This window comes from Rhyacophila brunnea, unplaced genomic scaffold, assembly GCF_057557595.1.
Source record: "Rhyacophila brunnea isolate RB1 unplaced genomic scaffold, BYU_Rbru_1.0 scaffold_16, whole genome shotgun sequence".
Lineage (NCBI taxonomy): Eukaryota > Metazoa > Arthropoda > Insecta > Trichoptera > Rhyacophilidae > Rhyacophila > Rhyacophila brunnea.
In genome coordinates this window covers 27,735,171-27,760,363 of record NW_028232816.1, presented here as the reverse complement: position 1 = coordinate 27,760,363, position 25,193 = coordinate 27,735,171, and the positions used below count along the sequence as shown (strand labels likewise).

Here is a 25,193-nt window from a genome sequence, read left to right as displayed (position 1 = left end):
TTTAGTTTCCTAATTTCACTACTTTGTATTATCCCTCGTGTGGGATAACCGATTGTTTCCAATAACTGGTAAAAATCAAAACTCTGTGCGCGGATCGTGCATTTCGCTCGCTGTCGCGATCGCCTGTATGATGGAGCGAGAAAAAGATGAACAGTGCATGCAGCGTGGGATATCTCATTGCCTCATTATCTATTCAAAATGGTAAAATAATTACGAAACGTCTTTTCATAATATTCCGATTTCGCAGAATCAATTAGAGTGGTAAGGTGTCTAAAAATAATACAATACTTTAATTTATCGACAATTATTGGTAGCAATCCTCACCCGGATTTTGAAAAACATCGTAGCAGCCAAGATGTATATCTTCTCATAATGGTACCGAATACAATCGGTAATGTCTCTTAGCTTAAAACAGTATCCAGTTAGAAGAAATTATCACACTTGATAATTTGTATACCACTTTAATATTTAATTTATCGGAATTATTTCAGAGTTATAATCCTCGTTTTATTTATGACATAATAATTATTTATATAAATTATTTTGACATGGCAATTGTTGCATAATTTATGCTTCTTGGAAATTACTTTGGAAAGTTATAATTGTTGCACTATTTATGCTCAATAAGTTTATAGAAATTATCTCTTTCTATGAGGTTATAAATATTTTTGTTTTTATACACTTAATAAATATTATCACTAGCAGTGACGTCCCGTGGGGGTAGGCAGATTGAGCGTCGCTTGAGGGCGGCAGTTACCCAAAGAGCGGCAAATTGAGGAGAATCATTAGGTACTCGTATAATATATAAAAATAGCTACCTAAATTTAGAAATAACGGAAATATTAAAAAAATTATCTCACTGGTTGGAAATAAGATGTATTAATTAGATACCTACTATAAAAGTTTTAACAGATTTTTTTGTCGGGTTCGCAATGTCTAGTTTACTTCCGTTGTTCTTGGACGTCACATTCTTGGTGAGCAGCAATGACACGTGGAGATTTGAGAATTATATTTGAATTATAGGTAGGTACATACTTACCTAATTAAAAATTTATCCAAATATGTTTGCCAGTCACTCGCGAGTTTTGGAAGTTGTCAGGTATATTTTTTAATGTACCTATCTGAAACCGTAGACTCGCAATATTGTCTATTGAAGCCAATGATGTTAAATACTCATTGATTGAAGCATAGATGGCATTTGAATTAGATTTAGTGGTATATATCTTGTTGATGTATCCATACAACACATTTCTTAGATATTGGAGTCGTGAAAGAATGATAAAAAGTACTGTATATAAAAATGTGGCAGCATTTTAATACTGCCTAGGGGCAGCGTTTTGTCAAGGGACATCACTGGTTACTAGGGTATAGTGGCGCACCCAGGATTTAATATTGGGGGGCCCAAGGAGGAGGATGTAAATTAGTCCCATATGCTCTTTTTCTTCTTCACAGCCTAATTTCTCGTTTATCGGCCTTTTTCTATTGCACTCGGTGTACCAACACCATAGTCCCCACATCCTGAAACGGGCCCCCAGGCTAGGATATTTGGCAGCCCCCCTACCTACCGCTAAGATTAAAAACAGTGTGAAACACTACATTAACGTTTTTAAAATTGTGTTTTAGTTCAAATTAAGGGTAGGTACTCATACAGTGAATTATTCGCCATTTTTAATACATTTACTTTAATAATGGAGCTGTCGAGTATCGACACATAATAATCAAAAAAAATATATTGCACAATTATATAATTGAAAATGTTCACGGCCATGAAGTATAATAGCGCCGCAGGCGACTTTTTTTACTATTAAAGCTAATTTATGATGTGTGTTTATCTCACTTATCTGGTCAACCTGACACGCCGGGCCCCCCACAGCCCGGGCCCCCAGGCTAGAGCCCTGTTAGCCCTTCCCAGCCATGACCTACACCACTCCGGAATTCGGTTGGACACCGAAAATCTTTTGACAATTCCATTAGGGATTAGGTTTTTTTAGAAACCCAGACATTTATTAGTGTTTCGAATTTTTTGTGTTAGAAATTAAAATCTAAGAAATTTTTCTAAAAAGGGTGCTGGAGAATTGCAAATCATTTTTTTCCCGTGTTTTTATTTGTCTAAGCCCAAGGTATATTTTATCGCAGGGCCACCAGTTGATGTAAACTATTTAAACTATCAGCAATCGGACATTCGAGACCTTCCGGGGACGATGGCAAACGAGGCCGGAAGAGATGCACTTTTTAATTTCTGTATTGATGTAATAAAAAGAATAAAAATAATAAATGGTGACATGTAAAGATGATTCATACCTTTCAGATCCAGTGACTGCAATCATATAAGATAGGATAAGTATATGCTCAGAATATCAGTCATATGCAACATTTCCTTCACCACGGGAAAAAACTCGACTACAAATCGCAGTCCTCAGTTCCCAATGAATACGACAAAATATTCATCAGAATCACCTCCGCCTTGCGCTACTAAGAATTTTCCAGGGTTTTTGCAAGGCGGTTTCATAGGCCCTGGCCGAATTCAAATTAGCAATACCCGATGCGGGTAGAAGAACAGTTTTCAATAAGGCATATTCTCTCAGCCGGCACAATTTTCATTTGACTAGCATCAAGTAGAGTAGTTTGCGTGCCAAAGTCCTTAAGAAACCTCGATAGTAAATGCGAGGTATGCATAAAGGCATCTAGGAAAAAAAAAGCACAGTATCATCGGCATATCGTATATTGTTAATATGTTTGCCATTAACCATAATACCCACTGATTCACCTTGTAAGGCTTCCTTGAAAATAGCTTCCGAGTACATTTTAAATAGCAGAGGTGACAATATACACCCCTGTCTTACACCGTAACGAATTTTTACCTCTCCACTGATTTCGTTTTCAATCTTAATATTCGCTGTTTGATTCCAATATAAGTAAGTTATCAGTTGAATGTCTCTTGCATCGATGCCTTTCTCCTGTAAGAGTTCGAGAAGTTTAGGATGCCTAACAGTATCGAATGCTTTCTCGTAATCGATGAAACACATAAACATCAACATTAATATCTAGGCATCTTTGCACTAGAACATTCAAGCTGAAAAGTGCTTCGCGAGTGCTTAAACCACTTCTGAAGCCAAATTGTGTGTCATCCATGTCTTCTTCGCATGTTCGAAAAATCCTATTATCGATGATTTTTAATTAAACTATTAACATGTGGCTCATCAAACTTACTGTTCTAAACAAATACAAATATACATTTACATAATAATAATAACAAAAGTACTTATATAAACAATTATTCTTATTACTAATCTTGAATTATTTTTGGCCTTTTTAGTTTATTTCATCCGTAGTTCACACTGAGAGGCCGGTAGATCTGTCAGTGCGAACTATGGGACTTTCATATTTATTTTGGGTTTCGTCAGGGGGTCAACATACTCTGTTCAGTAGAAGGGCTGACTATGAGGTCAAATCGCACGGTTGCGTCGCCAAATGCTACATCTCGGACGTTGGCTGAGGGTGAACGTTATGAGGTTGTGTTAAATGCCCCCCCCCCCCCCCCTTCGAGAGTAAGAGTACACAACAGTTATACAGAACAGTGTATTTAAATAAATTCAGCAAAAGTAATGGTACGCACTATACGCACATTAAAATTTTATATTTTCATTAATATTTGCCCAGAGTCGGGTTTTCAAAGTTATATTATACAATGTAATTGATTTGATAAGTATTTTATTCAATAGAGCGGTGAGGACTTGTATGGTCTTATCAGAGTCCTTCTTGTCGATGAGCGGTTTCAAGAGGGAGGACTTTATATGTTCTCGCCTCTTTCACGGTCCATGGACAAAGAAGCAGATCTGATTTCCCGGCGTGGTCACCCACTCTGTGCTGCAAGAGAGAAACATAGTAATGGCATCATATAACTAACATTTATATATTTAAAAAAAAATTAAGACCTGCAATCAAGTCGATCTTATTTGTCTAGCTGGGTTTGTCTAACAGGTTGGTTATTAGGTTAATTTTTTTTTTTTTTTTGACCATGTCCGATCCTAATAGGATCATATGGGCCTCCACAGAGTAGAGGTTTGTATTAACAGATTTTGTTTTTTTTACGAGAAATGGATGTCAGCCACTTGCTCAACCTATTAGGTCCATACCCTGACTCACACACAAACTGAAAAACAATATGTGTACTTGCCAGACCCAGGATTCGAACCTGAGACCCACAGCGTGATAGTCCAACGTTTATGCCGCGCGGCCACCGTGGGTGTATTAGATGCGCTTTATTAATTTCATCGCATTCGGAACACTTAAATTTTCCTAATTCAAATTTCAATTTCATTGCGCGATGTTTTATAATTTTCGCAATGCAAGTACTGGGCGTTTGAACGCCTGAAGCGCTTCGTATGACCGAGTCCATATGACTCACAGGCCCCAATCGCGCCGCGCAGCTAGAGTCCGATTTCTATAAGCTGGCGTACACGTCATCACGGTTCTTTTATGAACTAGTAGAACTAAATTCCTATATTCCCCCGCTTCAGCATCTTAATACTGCATTACGTCACCCCCCACCAACTCCATCGTCAACGATAATGTGAACGCCAGCTTATATAAATCGGAGTCTATGGGATCTCACCCTACCCGTACCGCCTGCGTTTGAAGGTGTTACCAAAATAGCTCACTGCAGATTTGTGACACGGTCACGAGCGCCGTTCACATAATTGATACCGTTGATTGTTATATTATTCATGCCAACAGTTTTTTTTCTAATTTGTCAGTGTCGAAACTAGTATTAGTAGACAGTATGCTAGAATTTGCGCATTTTTTTAAATATGTTTGCTTGCCGCTTGCCGCGATATAAAAATTGTGTGCACAAATTAAAGTGTAACACAAAAATGTTACCATTACTATTTATCAAAAATTTTCACATCATCGCGACGAGCACGCTAGCCCAGCGGTGTCTAAGGTTCTCGTCCGATCACCGAAGTTAAGCAACATTGGGCGCGGATAGTACTTGGATGGGTGACCAGTTGGGAACATTTATATTTTATTTTATTAATATGTATTTCTTAAATTATTAATTTATATTTTTAACCTTAATATTAATATTTAATATACGTTAATAAGTGAATACAAAATGTATTACGCAAAATAACATTTTCTAAAATATAACAATCGCCGATATGCATCGGTCGTTAGTGATAGAATGCTCGCCTGCCACGTGGGCGGCCCGGGTTCGATTCCTGGCCGATGCAACGTTTTGTATTTTATTATTAATATTATCTATGTATTTCTTAATTTATTAATTTATATTAACTTTTTGACAAGATTTTGCTAAGTCTTATTGCTGGGGGTCAACAAAAAAACATTTAGAGCTTACAGTGCACAATCTCTTTAGTTTACAAACATAACATACGAAACACCACCAACCTCCAAATACCCGCCTGAATCAGTAGCCTGATGTTGAGTACTCCGCTACATGGAAGTACATTGGAATGTAGATATGTGTCTTCAATCGCTCTCAGACATATTCCAATGTATTTCCGTGTAGCGGAGGTACTCAGCATCAGGCAACTGATGCATTTTACCAATTTCGTTAGTTTAGTATGTTTGTTATCATGAGCGCTAAATTTAGTAATGTTATTGTCTACTTGATGTCCTCCACTAGCTATGGCGAGGCCATGGTTACTTACGGTTTTTGAATTTTGGAGCTCAACATAGGCGGCTTCACACTTTCGATCATTATAAGGGCTGGTAGTTGTCTTACGATACTCACCCTGACAGACTTTCGGGCTCGATCCGTTACAATTTTTATTTTTTAAAACTAATTTACGTCGCCAGATTCCTTATTTCTACTTATATCTAATTTGGGTATTTCCAAGCTTTGGTTCTCAACATTGTGAACCGTGCCTTTATTAAAAGGCTTTAGCATGGTCGCAGATTGTGCGCGCTGGAATTTGCCTCTTTTATTATGACGTATTCGGTTAAAACTTTTCTCTTTAATTTTTCCACGTGATCTTTAGGGTCGACCAATTTAAAATTTCCCACTTTATACCAGGAACATTTTTATATATAATACGTGAGCTTACACGTTTATTATTCAACTTAAATTTAACATAGTGAATACTTTATCGGCCAGATTCGACCAAATTAGTATTATTTATATTTTATTTCACTTGTGTAGTGTTTTCAATTATACATTTATTATTAACTTTTTGTTTCACTTGAAAAGTGTATATTACATTTACGATTAAATTTACACTATCTACCTTATATAGGTACCAGAAGGATGTCTCTACATACCACTTCCTTGTTAAAGGACTTTATAATCAAGTTTCACTTCAGCTTACTTCCTTGCGGTGGGCCAGCAACCGTCGTGGGATTACTGATGTGCCACTGGTGCCACAGGAATGCTCACCGTCGCTGTTCTTCTTCACGTGGTCCACAACAATCAGGGCAGTCCTTGTGTTCGTCTTCGCATATCTGGCACCGATGTTGGCCATTTAGGCCATGGTTTCCTCCACCGCGACCAAGGCCTTCACATATCATACATACCTGCATGTATCAGCTAAGAACTGACAGCACGTCTTTGAGTTTATAACAAAAAGTTTTTTCTAGAAGAAGTAAATAGGAAAATTTGTCAAGTATCTATATTTTTAATTACAGTATTAATAAGCCTCCTCTTCTCACTTGGTGAGTTTAATTTAATGATTTTTCTTAAATTTCTTTGTACTTACAATTTTCCTTGAGTTTTGAGTGAATTATAGGTGTAGCTTTGGTGAGGTTTACTATAACCTGACGAGCCCTACCTGATGGGCGCCAATTGAGATGCACTAGGTCATTTAAAAAGCAATTAATACATTTTTAATGAACTCATTTTTGGTGGAAATTAAATTCATTAAGTCTCATTAGGTATTTGAAGCTTTACATTTTAAATCATTACAAATTGATGATAAGGTTTTGCACACAGTCAAAAACAGTCATATTATAAAGAAAATATGAGTTTCCGATAATAATTAGGTTGCTGACTATAATTTGATATGGTTACAAATTACTCATAAAAATGCACAAAAAGAAATACTTGCCTATATGCATATCGGACTATCGGACTCTGTTGGATATTTAAGTAAAATGGCACCAGTCCGTTGGTAGTAGTAATAGTCGTAGTTGATAATTTAGTATAAATTAAAAATTGCAAAACCAGGATAATAAAATAATACTCGGTAAGCAATAGTAGTTTACTAGCTTTTATTCATGTACAATATAATACTACATATCATTTTTTTTAAATATCACAAGGATCATAATAATAAATTGTATTATTTATTTTAACTATGAATATGTAGGTATTCATTGTTTACTATCATAATAAATTCATTAAACTAAAAAATCAGATTCATTCCTGACCTTCTTGTATTTTTCGCAATAATGCAAAATAGCTGTATGATGCTCGAAGTATCTGAAAAATAATTGTAGTTTTAAAAATCTATTCTAATCTTGCTAGGGCGTCAACAGCTCCAATCAAAAGGTCAAATTACACTGGCAAATTCTCACGCCGATCATGAAATGTCACTTTGGATCGTTCACTGGAGTTGTATTCAATTCCTATTTTTCGCTCACAACTCAATTCAATGAACAAGATTCGTGAAAATTTTGTCGACGATTATCGTGTCTTCTCCGGTAATCGTCTATCTAACTATAACGATCGTCGATGGAGTTATGTGCTAAAAATATGATTTATTCCACTTAAGCCACGACTTCCAGAATGATATTTCACGATCGGTTTTAATCATCCTAGACAGTCGGAAGGGCAATCGCGGCGAACGATCGGCTTCAGAGTCGGGCGGTGTAATTTGAACTTTAGGAACACACAATGCGGCTAATCCATTGAAAACACCGAGAATTAAAGGTCGCCGGTTTAACCCACGTTCTTCTTCTCAACAACGGACTATCAACCAACAAGTAAAATAAAAAAACGAGTAAATTCTATTTTTTTACAGTTGAACGTTATGTAAAATGTCCCCTGATAATTCTGAAATATTTAAATCAAATAACAGATGTTACAATATAAACATTCATATAACATTATATCGAGAATTTTTTGAATTAATCCTGAAATGAATATTTAAAATTAAAATAAAAAACAACAAATTAATATAGTATCTACTGTTAGAAATACATTCGTGTCGAATGGCAACCTAATTATATTAGCTCACTATAGTAATTAACGGATGAAATTAGGCGGGTTGGGTATCTTGTCAATGAACGTTGGCCGTCGGGCCAACTTGACGTGATCCACCGGCAAACGAAAAATCTCTAAATCATCTGGTTCATTTGTCAGCAGATCAGCCGCAATAGCAGCCAACAAAATTGTAACTTAATTTAAATTTACTTTTTGGTAACATTGTCAATCTACGACTCTACGTACTAATTCGATGTTGTATATAAATAAATTATTATATTATTATTAAGTAATGTTTTACAGCAATGAATGTTGGGAGTGACATCGAATAGAATTGGCCCACTGTATACTTGACCGGCAACTTCGCTCCTTCACGCAATATCCAAAGACTTTTCTTGAAACGATTGTTTTCATTGTACCATTCACAACTGTACGATGCTAGTAGAAGTTGGTCGCTCTGTAATAAATTGCGTTGTATTAATAGACAGCTGCTTATTTATTACAACCAGAGTCAGCCCGCGGGTAGGGTGACCCAAGCAACTTCCTATGGCGCCGAGATTTAGGGGGCGCTAAATTTTTTAATACATAGGTAAGTATTTTTTGGAATTTTTGGGATACAAATAAATTCAACTGGAACTAGACAGGTTTTCTATTAGGTATTGTTAAAAATTCAGATGATTTACCAATCAAATAAATCGCAGTTAATATAGTATATACCTACCTACATACTGTTTGGTACGCGTGTTCTTGTCTACATCAGCGGATCTGTGCAGTAATGAAAAACATTTAGCAATATATTTATTTACTTATTAAACTGATAGTTTGCTTATTTTAACCGATGTGAAAATTGAATTATTATTAAACAGTGCTCGAAATAGAAAATATCACGAACCGGAACGCTATATTATCATGTTCCAAAATGTATTGATTATATATCCAGGCGCGCACACAGAAAATTGGTGTGGGGGGGGGTCCATTTTGAAAAATATCCGTAATGTTTTTTTATTGATCTCTAAGGGTTTAGAGTTTCAAATACGGAATACCGTACTCTTAGAGGGACATTCCCCTACCCAGGCACTCCACCCTTTGAGTATTGCGCTAAACGTTCACTTATAAGTTATTGCGAGTTGTTGCATCCACCAGTGGTTTGTAATATTTATTAGGACCGTTAGTGTTAGTTTGTGTCATCCGCGCTGTCTTGTCTTTCAAACATGCCTCATCGAAATATTAAACCAAAAAATGGATGCCCCGGATAGTTGCACCAATTTATGAGTGCCATGGGTCTAAGAATGGCGAAAGGAGTGGGTCCAACCCGTATATAGTATATATTATAATAAAGAATAGAAAAATAAAAGAATAAATCATTATATGTTTGCAGAAAAGTTTAATTTATTTTGTTATGACAATGTTTTCGGTATTTTAGTATACGACTGTTATTAATTAGTTATATATCGGAGATTTAAGTGCCTAAATAAGAATATAGGACATGTTTGTATATTTCGCTTTAACTCTTCGATTTGCCGGTTGGTGGTAAGTGCCACCATTTGGCAATAAGCAAGGTAAATAGGTACTTTATATATCCCATCAATCATCATAAGATTCAGTTTATATAACTGAATAAAATATATTTTTAATAAGACCATTGAAAAACAATTTTCCCAGACTTTTGCCGCCCATTAAAAACTTTGATGTTTCTCCAATTAGAAATATTTTCATTACAAAAAATATACAAATGTAGCATTACATACATACGCTTTATGCGTCACACATAATATTATCGCACTGACTTCATCAGGCGGCGGGAGAAACCGTCTCATGAACCTCTGATTATGATCGATTAACAATACTTGAGACCAATCAGGCAATTAAAAATGAAAATATTCAATCAACAAACCTGATGAAATTTATCGACATTCATTCAAATACAAACAGCTGATTGCTATTTTGCCTCAAACATTATCGCTAAAAATGGAATAATATATTAAGGAAGCGTGGTTAAAATGCTTCCACGATCTCTTTGAACATGGAAAAAATTATTCAAAGAATAAAAGATATAAAAAGGCTGGAAACACGGCGAAAGATAGAATCTTAAGAACTCAATTGTAATTTACCAACTTTCATAACAGAATTCTTAAAAATATTTTTTTCCATTTTTTCCCACAGTCGTCCCACAAAGTCGAAAAATAATATTTGGGAAATTTTGGCATGCGTACATAAAAAGGTTCGCCACCCCTGCCCTATACGTATCTGGGTAGATACCTAGATAATTTTATTCATATTTTTAAATACTGTGTTATTAGCTATCTAATTTGATCTATATTTAATAAAAACAAGTGTGTTAATTTTTTTATTATAGGTATGACTTAGCTAGCTCAGATGGTCAAATTATTTTTTCCACGAGACGGAGCGATAGTTTTGGGGATTTCATGAACCGGAACGGCGCTCCGGTGGATTGCAGTCTATTTAGAACCCTGGAAACATCCCCTTACCTCTCATTGAAAATGGACGTTGACATATTACGTACGTTTTCCCGGGATGTCAAATAGTCACAGGCCGATCCTGATTGCTGTTCATAATAATTAATTATTGTATTCCAAGATCTGATGATAAAGATCCATAAAATATCAAAACTGTTGGTTGCGGATTATCCCATTTGATTGTGTACACTGTACAGATTGTTTTCGCTTACCATAAAACTTGAAGATCTGAAAGTTCTTCGTAGGTAAATCAATATTGATAAATTTATACCATTTGTTAAATATTACCTAAGTTGGTATTTTCACAATTTGATGGTCAGTCTTAAAAATATGAATGATAAACATACTTCATAGATTACTTCGTTCCCGTGCCAATAAAACAAAAGCAATTGAATCATTATTGCTATTATATATTCAATCATGAAACATAGTCTTAGGCTGAATCCATACTAAAAATGTAAAGAAAATATTAATTTGTATTATCAAAAACAATATTGATGTTATAAACTAAAAACCAACTTAATTAATTATAATTAAATACAGAAGTATGTACCAGAGACGCCTGGAATCCGACAACACAGAGCATCAGTGAGCATACCATGAAGTAGAGTATCATTACTGGACTGATTATGGTATTCAAATCTTTAGTGTAGCTGGAAAAAAATCAAAGAAAAGACAAGTTACAAAATTAAAGTTTTGTGTAAATTAAGGTGAAAGTTTTTTAAGTTATACTTATTTTGGCGCGTTTGGTAGAGGGTAAAATTGAGAGTTACGGAACACCGTTACGAAAGTGCGACACCACAACAAAGGACTAAACGTCAGAGTGATAGTAAAGTTGTTACTTTAAAAATAAAAACGACGAAAAATAATTCTATAATTTAGTAATATAAGTTAAGGTGTATAGCAATAAACCAGTGGCGCTCCAAAAAGCGGCCCTTTTTCTTGAGTGTGTAATTTACCAAGATAATTAAAATGGTAATATTAAATAATATTAATAACTGCGGAATGAAGCAATAAAATAATTTTAAACCAGCGGCGCTTCAATAAGCGGCCCCTTTTCTGAGTCTGTAAGTTAATAAGATAATTAAAATAGTAATATTCAATAATATTAATAATTATGGAATGAAGCAATACAATAATTTTAAGCCAGCGGCGCTCCAATAAGCGGCCCTTTTTCTGAGTGTGTAATTTAACACGTTAATTAAAATAGGACTTAATAGTAAATAATATTAATAAATACGGAATGAAGCAACAAGAAAATTTTAAACCAGTGGCACTCCAATAAGTGGCCCGTTATCTCGAGTGTTTGATTTAACAAGATAATTAAAACCTTCATAATATATAAATTAAAATTTATGCCAAAGAAGTATAACTTATAATGCAAGCACTTATGTACACGCACGGATTTTTTAAGTTTGGGACGTTTGGTGGAGAGTGAAATTGAGAGCTGCGCGCACACCTATACATTAAAGGGCGACCACACATACACCCAACGCGCATATGCAAACTGTCAGCTGCATACAAACGTAAGTTTGATAGTCGAATTGTTCCGTTGTCTAGGTAACGAATTTATTATTGTTGGCCAAAATAAAATAAAAACAACGAGAAATAATTATATAATTTATTTAGTGATATAAGTTAAAGTGTAAATAAGTAAACCAGCGGGCCCTACTTTATTCTAGTTTTTACGATGCCGAAGACTAACGCGGAAAACTGACGGCAATATCGATAGCGAAAGAAATCCGAAAATGCAGCTAAAAGACAGCTCAAGTTGCTATGGACCAAAACTCATATTTGCCATACAGCGGTTATAATCGATTCAGAAGGGCAATGATGAATTTAAAAAAAATTCTAATAATTCATTTGGACATGCGTGTTCCGTAGGTATGTGATAGGTTGCGGTTCAAAGACAATTTAAAACTTCCATTTTCTGGACATGAAGAAATTTTAAACAAAAGATTATACCTAATATATCTAAAGCAAATATTAAACTATGCAACGACAATGCTTTCCAGAAATACCTTATGATCTCCCAACGTTGACTTTAATTTCGGAAAGACTTATATCACCACGTATTCCTTTCATGCAGATCAGAAGACTGAGACATGGGAATGGTCAATATGGTATTTACGGTCAAATAATTAACGTGCCTGTTTCAGTTAATTTTATTATTTTTGTTTTGTAACGCCTACATAAGTACACGCACCGATTTTTCATTTAGTTGGGGACAATAATTATTTAACTACTGATATTGTGCTTTAATGGAAATTAAGGATCACACAATTTTACTAACTAAGGGTTGATTTGTTAAAAACTTCAATAACCTTAATAGCGAGTGTCACTTCATCCCTTTTCAAATAAAGAAAATAAAATAACTTAGCCCCTTCATCTATTGCCGCAATAACAGACCATTAAAATTTAAGGATGTCTGATACGTCAATAAATGGAAGATGGGTACATGACACCTTCATCCACGCAAAAAAAATGTTTTTCAAATTTATAACATAACTCCTTCATACACTTGTATCCTTAATTGAATTCATTCGGTAATATTGATACCCTAGTAACAACATGCACGGAAATTACTCAAAAGGTTTTGAATAACAGGTATTGTAAATCGAATTCAGAAAAAAACAAGTAAAAATTTCTTGAATGTGTCATAAAATCAAACAACTCTCTCAAGGATTGATAATTATTCAATCGTATACAGCAGGTATGTCCAATGCATCAATCGCGGAATGGATTTTGGTCTAATCTAGTTTGGTTAATCTTATATTATCAACGAAATACTTCTTCTTCGACCATGTCCGATTCTAATGGGATCATATGGGCCTCCACAGAGTAGAGGTTTGTATTAACAGATTTTGTTTTTACGAGAAATGGATGTCAGCCACTTGCTCAACCTATTAGGTCCATACCCTGACCCACACACATGCTAGAGTGCTTGGTAGAGACAGCTGGAAGATACTAGTGATGGCTGATGTATGAAGTGATGATGATTTAGAATTTATCATTACTGGCAGAGTCAGCTGGCGGTCGCCAGTCTGTTTTACTAGGTATTGCAGGCAGCTTGGCGTCCTAATGATATGGTGTTAATTGTGAAATATACATAGACGGCGCCATAGTTATCCCTTCGGGGTGGATTTTCATTTACCTCAGACAGTTTGACATTTCGATGATTTGCCAGTTTTACGATTTGCTAGACGTAACTTCCAATATAAATTTTGGTCATATGTGTAGTCTATTCTGGAGTCTGGCCTTCAGAATATCGTCTGGACACCACCTCAGACTGTTAGGCCTAGCAGAACAGCTGGCGATCGCCGATTGCTACCACTGACATTTTAATACAATATATGTGTAGGTATATAAATGTTTCGTTAAATCATGTGCATTTAAATATGATAAATAATTATACATTTCAATTATCCGTATTCGTATAAAGCTGTATATGTGATTATCATAAATAGCGATCCAATATAAAGTGAATATTATTTTCCTACGGGTCCCATTTAGATAATAAAAGAAGGTTGGCTGTGTAAAAAAATATTTTAAACATTATTTTGTTTCATTGTCTATAAAAAAATGCTTGCAGGCGTAGAATAATATTTAAAAAATCAAATTTTGAATTAAAATTTAACCTTAAACAATATAGTTTCCCGGTGCGGGACATTCATATCGAAACAAATGTTGGAAGCAATACATATTATATCTGAGAGGAATAGACCAATTATTATAAGAATAGTAATTTATAAGATCCAAAGGAGTGGAATCAGCTTAAAGAGGCCTTCATCCAGCAGTGGATTGATACAGGTTGATGACGATAATGACGATATAAATGGGTAGGTATATAAGATCACAAATGTTGAAAAACATAGCAATTTATATGAACAAGAACAGTAGAATTCGGTTAGGATAACCTTCATCCAGTAGTGGATTGTTCCTGGTTGATGATGATAATGACGACATGAATGGGTGAATATAATATCAGCAATTTTGATAAATATAACAATTCATATGACCGACAGAAATACAAACAACTTAGAGAGCCCTTCATCCAGCAGTGGATTGATTCAGACTCATTATGACAATGGAATTATATAACGATAGATATATAATATCACCGATTTTGATAATTATAGCAATTCATATGACAGAAAGGAGTAGAATTAGGTTAGGGAGACATATGATGATAAGGACAATACAAAATAGGTATAATATCACAATTTCGTATAACCGATAGTAGCAGAATCAGATTGCGGAGCCCTTCATCCCTTCGTGGATTGATAATATGTAGATTTACAATATTATAATACGACCCGTTGTTATAATATTATGATGTCTTTCACTAATGTCAAATTGTTTAAAATTACGATAAATTTGTTTCAGTTTTTGCAATGTTGTCTTCAGTAAATTCAAATTAAGCATAAATAATTAGTACTATTGTAATCTATGGAAAATGGTAGCATCAAATATCTTTAGGTAATTATTCAAAAAAAAATTGTGTGTGAATCGCCATAAAGAAGTATTTAACAAAATCAAATTTGAAATAATATCTATTTATCTATGTTGGACGTGAATAGTAAGATGGCGAATCGTATACGGTATGTAAGAAAATGTGAATTTTAAACGTCACGTTTCTGTAAAATCATCGGATATTTTTCAAATGTGTTCAATTCAATATGTAGACACTTCGGTGGCGCACAGATCGAAGTGAAGATGTTAAAATACCAATAAAGTGTCGTTTAAATGAGAAATTAGTGCGTTTTCTAAAATTTCTTAGGATAATACATAATAGTATTAGATAATAGTTTTCTATATTTTGGCCTACAATATTATGGAAATTGAAATTAAATAAAATAAAATATAAACCTTATTATGTAACGATGATGGTTGACACAGTGGACAAGCCGATTGTATCGAATTTCATTGACAGATTTGTGATGCATGAAATGTTCAGCGACCATGTTATCAGTGTCCACGTAACCATTCGTATGAAGAGATTTTAATTTGTCCTTCGTTGAAAATGTTAGTTTTATTGAGGAATCATCGCTTGTCATGTCCTGCATGGTTTTTTGAAGAATCTGTAGTTGTCCAATCGAATGTATCATCATTGCAACAATAAATGTATCCCAAATCGCTTGGTAAGAAGCTCCGACAGTTCCTATGAACACCTGATATACATAAGCAACTACGTAATTACTGTAAGCAAACTTGTCGAAAGGAAACCAAGAGCTGAATATCATGGGACGTTTGTAGGACCAAAATTCTGTACCGTTTCCAAAGACTCTGTGATACGTCAACGAGAATCTGTATTCTATCAGAGGTATTGTAAAGAAAACCATCATTGTGCACACAGTCAAGGTCCAGAAGAAATACGTAACCCTTCTCGCTCTGGTTACGTAGGAAAATAAGATCTGTTTGATTTCTTCATTTTGGGATGTTAATATGTTAATTTCAATACGAGATATTCCGGACAGAAGAGACCGCAATTCTTTGCGGTAACCGAAAAACGCATAGATTTTCATGATACCAAGCGTGTACACGCAAGAGACCGACATGTTTGTGGTCATGTCTTCCAGATCGCCCCACACGTACCCAAGTTCAATATATTCGGTAACAACAAACATACAGAACAAAAAGTAGACCACTAATCCTAACACGTAATGTGTTTTTCTGAGCGTTCTGTTGTGCAAAAAACTCCTGGATTGGAACGGCCAAAGACCGAATATTGCCAAAGAAGTCAAGTTTTTGCAGAGAAGAACGTTTGCACCTTCGTCACTAATTATTGTTTTTGTCAACCTTTCTGCTTTAGCGTCACCATCCTCCAAATTAATTTTAGTCACCATAGTAATATAATTATTAAAATAATTAACGTTTTCTAATTTTTATCACAGTTAATATTTTTGTATTAACCACACTGCCTTCTCGTTACGATATAAAATGGGCAGACGATGAATAGGAAATATTATTTGACAATAATTTCAAATATGCTTCCAATTAACCCGGTAAATAATTAATTGGTAGATACACAATAATCATTGAGCAAAGCCTGCAAGTGGCGTATACAGAACGGGGGCTACAAATCACCCTCTGACGTATTTGTATGTAAATGTTTTGGAATTAAGAAAATTGAGGACATAAAATATAAAAATGCAAATTTGTTTGATAATATTATAATATAATATATAATACAAAGTAATGTAATCGTTTTTGTTGTTGAGCTATTTGCCGATAGAATAAACAACCGCATGGCCCCTACATCCTGAAGCGGGCCCCCGGCTAATGGTAAAGGCAGTGTGACGCGCTGCAGTAGCATTTTCCAAAATTTATTATTAGAGCAAATTTGTGATTTGTATTAATCTCATTTATCGGGTCGACTCGCCACACCGGGCCCTTCCTGAAGCCGGGCCCCCAGGCTAGAGCCATGTCAGCCCCCCCCCCCCCCCCTTGGGGGGGGGGCGCATGCACAACCGTATTGTCAAACGTGGTCCGGTGTAAAAAAACAGGATTTTATAATTTTAGGATGAATGCGAGAAAATATCACTCCACGAAAATTCGATTATAGGTACGTATATAAAGTAATGTGCATCACGAAACGTAGACATTGAGTGACACTCGTATAAAGTATTTTATTACAAAAATTAAAACTAAAACCAACCACTGATCTGTGGAGATTTAAACAAATCTATGGTAAATAATATATATTTCCTCTTTGGTACTTTTACTGTGGTGGTTGGAAATTCTATGCACGACACTGAACTGCTAAGCCAGGCCTACAAAACTTTGATGGAGAGTCATTATAATTTATTATTAATCATGATAAAATTTTAATTTATTTATTGATTCAGTAATATTGTGGCAATTTCGGCCAATGAAAGTTATCAACCTTTTCTGAGATAATTCTGTGATACGTATAATATAATATATTTGGAAGTCGAGTCTTTTTTGTTTAACTTTAATATTATTTTTACAACGTTTTTCTTAGCTCATATTCTTATTTGTCCGGTAAAAATCTTGCAATCAATTTTTAACTAACTTCCCGGCTAGCTAGACATTTAAAACTTCTAGAATATAATCAGAACACGATGCCAATGCATTTTTTATCTTTTAGCCATCTTTGAGTAGAATTGAATTCATTTTCACTTAATTCTGTTTTGTATGAAAAGTTATTTCGACACCATTATTGGTTGCTAGGGGTGTGGTGTTCTAGCAACTAAATTATTAATATATACGTGCGTTACCATGGAAATCAATATGACATGTCAAAGTGACATTTCAGTATTATTTCTGTCAAGTACAAATTTTTTTGATCGTTTAAGCTAGTCAAGTCAAGTTTATATGATTCAACAAAAAATTTAAAAACGTTGTGTATAAAAAGTTCTTTTTATCTTGTAATTATTTTTTATTAACTTCAAAAGACGAAAAACGTTTTTTTTCGGTTCGGTGCATGTTCAAACACGCGCATTAACATGAACTTACACCCTACTTCGGTTATAGTTTATCAATTTATGGCTACGGCCGTATGTTGTAGCTTAACCAATGGGAAATGCCAATAGAAATGGCGATTTCAAAAAAATACTACCTTATTCTTAGGTCAATAATTATTATAAAACAATCATTATTCTTAAGATGTTTTATCAATCACATTTGAATAGTCAAAGACATAGCTCATAATCGGTATTTTTAGAATTATCTTGAAGTGTGGTAATCGTGCCCATTTTTTGAATAATAAAAAAAATGCCTAATTCTTGTGAAATTTGGGATCACAGAGATTATAAATATAATTTTTTATCGTAAATATTTCTATTAAGTATGTAAATAGTACACCCACGGTGGTCGCGCGGCTTAAGCGTTGGACTATCACGCCGTGGGTCTCAGATTCGAATCCTGGGTCTAGCAAGTACACATATTGTTTTTCAATTTGTGTGTGAGTCAGCGTATGGACTTGAGCAAGTGGCTGACATCCATTTATCGTAAAAAACAAAATCTGTTAATACAAACCTCTACTCTATGGGGGCCCAGAAGATCCTATTAGGATCGGACATGGTCGAAAAAAAAATAGTAAACAATTTACTAGTGGTTTTATAAATACGTTTAAAAATTAATAAATCTAAAAAATCTTAACACCACTGCACATGCATGTACTGAAATATGACTATATTCTAAAACATTAGATCGAGAGGTTTAAAAGAATACTAGTTTATGTTATAAAAATACTTTATGCAGTCATCAAAATGTTTAAAATAAATATAAAGGATAATAAGGTACAAATAGATTATCTACAACGCTTACGGAATGTCCAGTCTTATGGTCTGAAAATACCATAAAATCTCCATTTAGACCTACGTGGCGCAGGTGTGGCATTGATGTTATTCTCGACCTTTTTCCTTTCGTGTCACAACATCCAACTTAACTCCTGTCATCATATTAATGTATATACTAATTAAAAAGATCAACGTTTGTTATCTCAATTGAAATAAATATTTTGGTTTCTGTCAACCTGCTTTCACGTTTCAACTGACTTTCTCTTAGGTATGCTTACAGACTGCAGTCTGCAATTTAGAAGTGATTTTTGTTTAGCTACGTATTTTTTTCGATTTTTATACGAGGTATAAATGAGACTGCCGTTCTGGGCAGTGTTAACCTGTGTGTCCCTGATAACTATCTTAGAAATAGGGAGCATCAGTTATTTATTCTTCCAAGGTGCAGAACCAACCTGCCACTGGTAATGCCAATTGGGAAGGCGATAACTATGTTCAATCCAATTGCTTCCTGTGTTGATATATTCCACTTGCGTGAGGGTGTGTTTGGGAAGACGCTATTTTATAAATTCTTTAAATAGGGTCTCCCTAACAAACTCGGTATACTTCTTGGAACTAGTATAGATGTATAATTGTATTTTCACTGCGTTTGTATGTTTATATTATGTTATCTTTTTATATTTTCATTTTTATCCATTTTATTACTTTTCTTTTTCTTTCTTCTTTATAATATTGTTTCATGTTATGTTGTGAACGTCTAAAACTTATAATTTGTAATGTCCACAATATGTGAAATAAATAAATAAATTGAAATTGAAAATAAAATAGGCAACTAGATCATGAAAATAATCTAATATCAGCGGGCCAGGATTAGTTAATTACTATTAATATTCTAATAATTTTCTTTCTTTTATTGTTATCTACAATTTATTATGTAAGTTCACAATGAACACAATGATATTAATCTTTATAAATCATTCACACTTATAATAATAATAATAATAATAGGTACATTGTTATGTTTTTTTTAATTACCTACGACATATTTGGGTATTAACATAAAATCAGACTCAGGTCTGATCTTCTTGAACTTGCCGCAATAGTGCAAAATAACTGTATGACGCACGAAGTATCTGAAAAATAAATATATTCAGTATTAAGTTTTTTGACGCCTCTAAGCACACATAATGCGGCTGATCCATTGACTAAAAGTCGTGATCGAGAAATATCGTCTCGAGAAATAATCAGAAATAGATTTTCCGAAATTTCGAGAATTCTCATATCTCGTGAGACCGAGAAATTGTTACTAGCCGAGTTCAATACCCGGTGAGATCACAATACATTTCGTGTCCGTAAATTTTTACCTATGCAGTTCGCCGTATCACACTTCACCGACTCTTTGGGTCGTATAGTACTCGTACCTACTGACATAAAATTGATGTCTAAATAAAACACGGTTCTTGTCGGTTTACAGGAAGCCAGAGGAAAATAAATTTTGAAAATAGCCGATATACTGGATTATTTGTTAGGTTATGTTAGGTTTTTATTCTTGAATTCATTAATTTTGCCAAAATCGGCCATGAAAATTGAATTAATGTTCATATTGAATCTAGTAAAATTGGAGGCCGTATAGTATAAGGTCATCTCCAGCGCTCGAAATGGATTTCTTTACGAACCGGAGCGCTCGATAACTTCACGAAAATATTATCATTGTTATCTAATTGTATACCTAAGTATTTAAAAAAAAATAAGTGTGTTAGATTTTTTATATTATATGTCATATCTCGCTCAAATTAATATTTCCACGAGACGGAGCGATAATTTTGGGAATGTTATGAACCGGAACGGCGCTCCGGTGCGTTCCTGTCCATTGCGAGCCGAGTCATCTCTTTCCGATAGAAAGCTCACAGCGAACTGTGCTACGGTGAAAATTTTTAGGTACAATTTACATAATATTGTAACCATTACATTTATGTGTTTTTCTCTAAGCCTGCGTGTTTATGTTATTGTTTCACGCCTACTAATTTACTACACTATTATCATTGGACCCGACGGTTTGTTGTAGTGTTAAAAAGAATATATAATAAAATTGCAGTTTTTTGTACATATTAATATGTATACTTTTTTTTTAATTAGTTAAGTACCTACGTAAAAAATATTTCGATGTCTTTATAAAATCTAACAAATTCGTGTGACGACACAATGCAACCTTTTTTTCACGCAGAATTTCTTCATAGCAAGCTGATAACTTTTCCCTCTTTCCTTTGTGTATAAATAAAAATAATATTCAGAAAAAACTTTACAGCCAAGAATGTAGGAAGGGACATCGAGTAGAATTGGCCCACTGTATACTTGACTGGCAATATTACACCTGCGCGCATTATCCAAAGGCTTTTCTTGAAACGACGGTTTTCCATGTACCAATCACAACTGTACGTTGCGAGGAGAAGTTTGTCACTCTGTAATCAATTAAATTGCATTAATTAATAGTTACATATTTCCTTGTTTAAAATCATTGGCTTCCGAGATCCAGAAAACGATTACAATCTTTGTCACCATTGGTGGTAGATTATATCAAAAGCACAGAAAGCGTTCGCCTCAGAGACTCCGAAAATTGGAGTTCGAAAGGTCTTGCGGGACAGGAGTGAAGCTGTTTCAGACAGAGGTTGAAGAGGAGGGTACCTACCATTGTGAACGACAAGCATTGTGTCTGACAAACTATCTCCTAATCGAGGATTCGTTGGACGAGTTTCCTGGATTGGCTTACACGTAAATATAACAGATGTTTGAACTGAACTGAATCCGATGTAGGCATTCTAGGTGTGCTTTTATGATGTATATGTCGGACTTGAAACTCGCTTTGCGAGTGCGGTGAAATTCAGACCACGAACACGTTGCGGAGTCCGGCAACTTGTATGTTTTACCCGGAGGAATTTCAGCCAAACACGGATATCAAGATTTGATAGAGAAATCTAGTCTTAACGGCCCACGTGCTCGTCGTAGGTGAAAATTGAGTTTTTATTGTATTTTCAAACCATGATCCTGAACACTCCTTAAACGTTGTAGATAATCTATTTATATAATTTTGAAGCCTTATTATCTTTTATAGTTATTTTAAACATTTGATGACTGCATAAAGTATTTTTGTTACATAAAATAGTATTCTTTTAAACCTCTCGCTCTAATGTTTTAGAATATAGTCATATTTCGGTACATAACTGTGCAGTGGTGTTAAGATTTTTTACGTTTATTAATTTTTAATCGCATTTATAAAACCATTAGTATAATTTATTACGAGATAATTTTTGTAAAATATTCACGATAAAAAATTATATTGATAATCTCTGTGATCCCAAATTTGACAAGAATTAGGCATTTTATTATTCAAAAAATCGGCAAGATTCACACATTTGAAGATGATTCTATAGATACTTATTATAAGCTATGTTTTTGACCATTCAAGTGTGATAAACATCTTATGAATAATGATTGCTTTATAATAATTATCGACCTAAGAATAGGGTAGTGTTTTTTTGAAATACGCCATTTCTTTTGTCATTCCCTAGTGGTTACGCTACAACATACGGCCGTAGCCATAAATTGACAAACTATAATTAAAGTAGGGAGTAAAATTATGTTAACGCGCGTGTTTGAACATGTACCTAACCGATTTTATTTTTATTTTTTTTAAAACGGTACATGTTCAAACACGCGCGTTAATATCATTTTACTCCCTACTTTAATTATAGTTTGTCAATTTATGGCTACGGCCGTATGTTGCAGCTTAACTACTGGGGAATGACAAAAGAAATGGCGTATTTCAAAAAAACACTACCTTATTCTTAGGTCAATAATTATTATAAAGAAATCATTATCCATAAAATGTTTATCACACTTGAATGGACAAAGACATAGCTTATAATAAGTATCTTTAGAATCATCTTCAAATGTGTTAATCTTGCCGATTTTTTGAATAATAAAATGCCTAATTCTTGTCAAATTTGGGATCACAGAGATTATCAATATAATTTTTTATCGTGAATATTTTACAAAAATTATCTCGTAATAAATTATACTAATGGTTTCATAAATGCGTTTAAAAATTAATAAACGTAAAAAATCTTAACACCACTGCACAGTTATGTACCGAAATATGACTATATTCTAAAACATTAGAGCGAGAGGTTTAAAAGAATACTATTTTATGTAAAAAAATACTTTATGCAGTCATCAAATGTTTAAAATAACTATAAAGGATAATAAGGCTTCAAAATTATATAAATAGATTATCTACAAAGTTTAAGGAGTGTTCAGGATCATGGTTTGAAAATACAATAAAAACTCAATTTTGACCTTCGACGAGCATGTCCCCCCTTTTATAAAGGGTGAATCTCAAATATCGAGAAATAAATTTTATAAAATTTCGAGAAATTATCAATGAGGATATTGAGAATTTTAGAAATTGTTACTAGGAAAAAGAAACCTGCCGACCATGATTCGAAATTCCATTCGAGGAAAAACCACTAGAATTTGAGCCGACACAAACGTCTTACTCGTTTGTAATATTGGTATTGGGCATATCGTTTATGTTTGTACAAGAAAAACAAAAAATAACTCTCGACTTTGAACCGGAACGGAATTTTTTCTCAAACGTATTTGGTCGTCAGAAAAAAATCCGGTTGAGTAAAAATAATAAATCAAGACATTTCTCGTGAAATTAATAAATCTCAAATTCTCGAGAGAAAAAAATATTTTTGAGAAATGAAAAAAAAGACGAGAAGTCACAAGATGCATTTTAAAATTAATTTTACCATATTTTTTACTTCTGCGTATACCTAGTATAATAAATTGGGGCTTTGACATTTTGTTGTCTTAGTTACATAAATGTTCAACATACTTCATAGATGACTTCGTTCCCGTGCCAATAAAATAACAGCAATTGTATTAACATAGCCATCATATAGTCAATCATGAAACACAGTCTTATGCTGAATCCATACTAAAATAAGAAACAAAAATTAGTTGCTATTAACAAGAATAATATTGATATTATACTACTTACTACTTATCTCAATATATTTTTTATTATAAATAACACACAAACGTAGGTACCAGTGAGGCCTGGAATCCGATAGCACACAGCATCAATGAACACACCATGAAGTAGAGCATCATTACAGGACTGATTATGGTATTCACATCTTTAGTGTAGCTGAAATCAAAATCGGGAAAAATCGATCTAGATATTGTTATGTTCCACTTTTTTTCTTAATGTAATACTCATTTATTATAAATATTAGTACAAGTTCTACAGATAAAACCGACCGGGTTGTTGCAAATCATTATATTTTGTTGTGATTTAAGAGTACAAGTGCACACTTATACTTATGGACACGTGACATTCTTTTCAGTTATTAGTTAGTCTAATAGAATAAGTATAAATTATTTTATATTTTTGTATATTTGATTTGAGAATTGTTTATAATTCAATTTGAAACGAGAAAGGGCGAATCAATATTATTTCAAGCAATCTGGGATCTGATTTTGACAGCTGAACAGTGGACCACTCGTTGCTTGTGCAAAAAGATATGCTCAGGCTTTATTAATCTAAAGATGGCGCTGGTTATACTCATAAATCTTGCCCATCATATTGTAATTATTAAAATATAAAGCAGTTTTTTTGTGCACAGAATGTGTTTACCCGCACACAGGGGGGCTAACAAAATATTTAGGTAAATAGATTTTTTTTTTCTTATTCTTCGTCAGGACCTTATGACTGAGGATCGGGACGCGGATGATTTGGCTGTCGACCTCTTTGACCTCACTCCATTCGGCATTCTATGACATGCAAGACCTATGGCCCATGGCACTCATAAATTGCTGCAACTATCTGGGATATCCAGTGTTTGACGCGTTTTGATCCTAATAATTATGACAATAATAATTGTGAATGCGATAGTTCTTAATAACTCGTAAGTGAATTTATAGGTATCGTTAGTTATACTTGAAGGTAATGTGTTGATCGCTAAACTCAACGTGCGGAGTGTCTGGGTATGTGGAATGTATCTGTAAAATTGCGGCATTTGCGGGTGAAGCTATAAGTATTAGCCGGAGTTAATTATAAAGTGTTAAAGAGACAGTATTGTTTCATTCATGTACCTTTTTTAAAAAAAATAATAACGTCCAATTTTACACTGAATATACATTATACTATTACAATATAGTGGAAAGAAGTGATAAGTTTATTTATTTATTTGGTTTTCGCATATATATATGAAGAAAGGAAGAGGATAT

General features: G+C 34.0%; 1 protein-coding gene across 1 annotated transcript; it reads right to left on the bottom strand.

Annotated features, from left to right (window-relative positions):
- Window positions 1-7,375: 7,375 nt before the first annotated feature.
- Window positions 7,376-24,104, bottom strand: LOC147074578 (odorant receptor 10-like). Its single transcript, XM_085943907.1, has 6 exons — window positions 24,012-24,104; window positions 23,797-23,898; window positions 21,203-21,358; window positions 19,973-20,032; window positions 8,463-8,618; window positions 7,376-7,438 (listed from the first exon to the last, which is right to left on the bottom strand). Exons 1-6 carry the CDS (start codon window positions 24,072-24,074, stop codon window positions 7,376-7,378), a joined length of 600 nt encoding a protein of 199 aa, XP_085800033.1. The 5' UTR covers window positions 24,075-24,104.
- Between the last annotated feature and the right edge of the window lie 1,089 nt (window positions 24,105-25,193).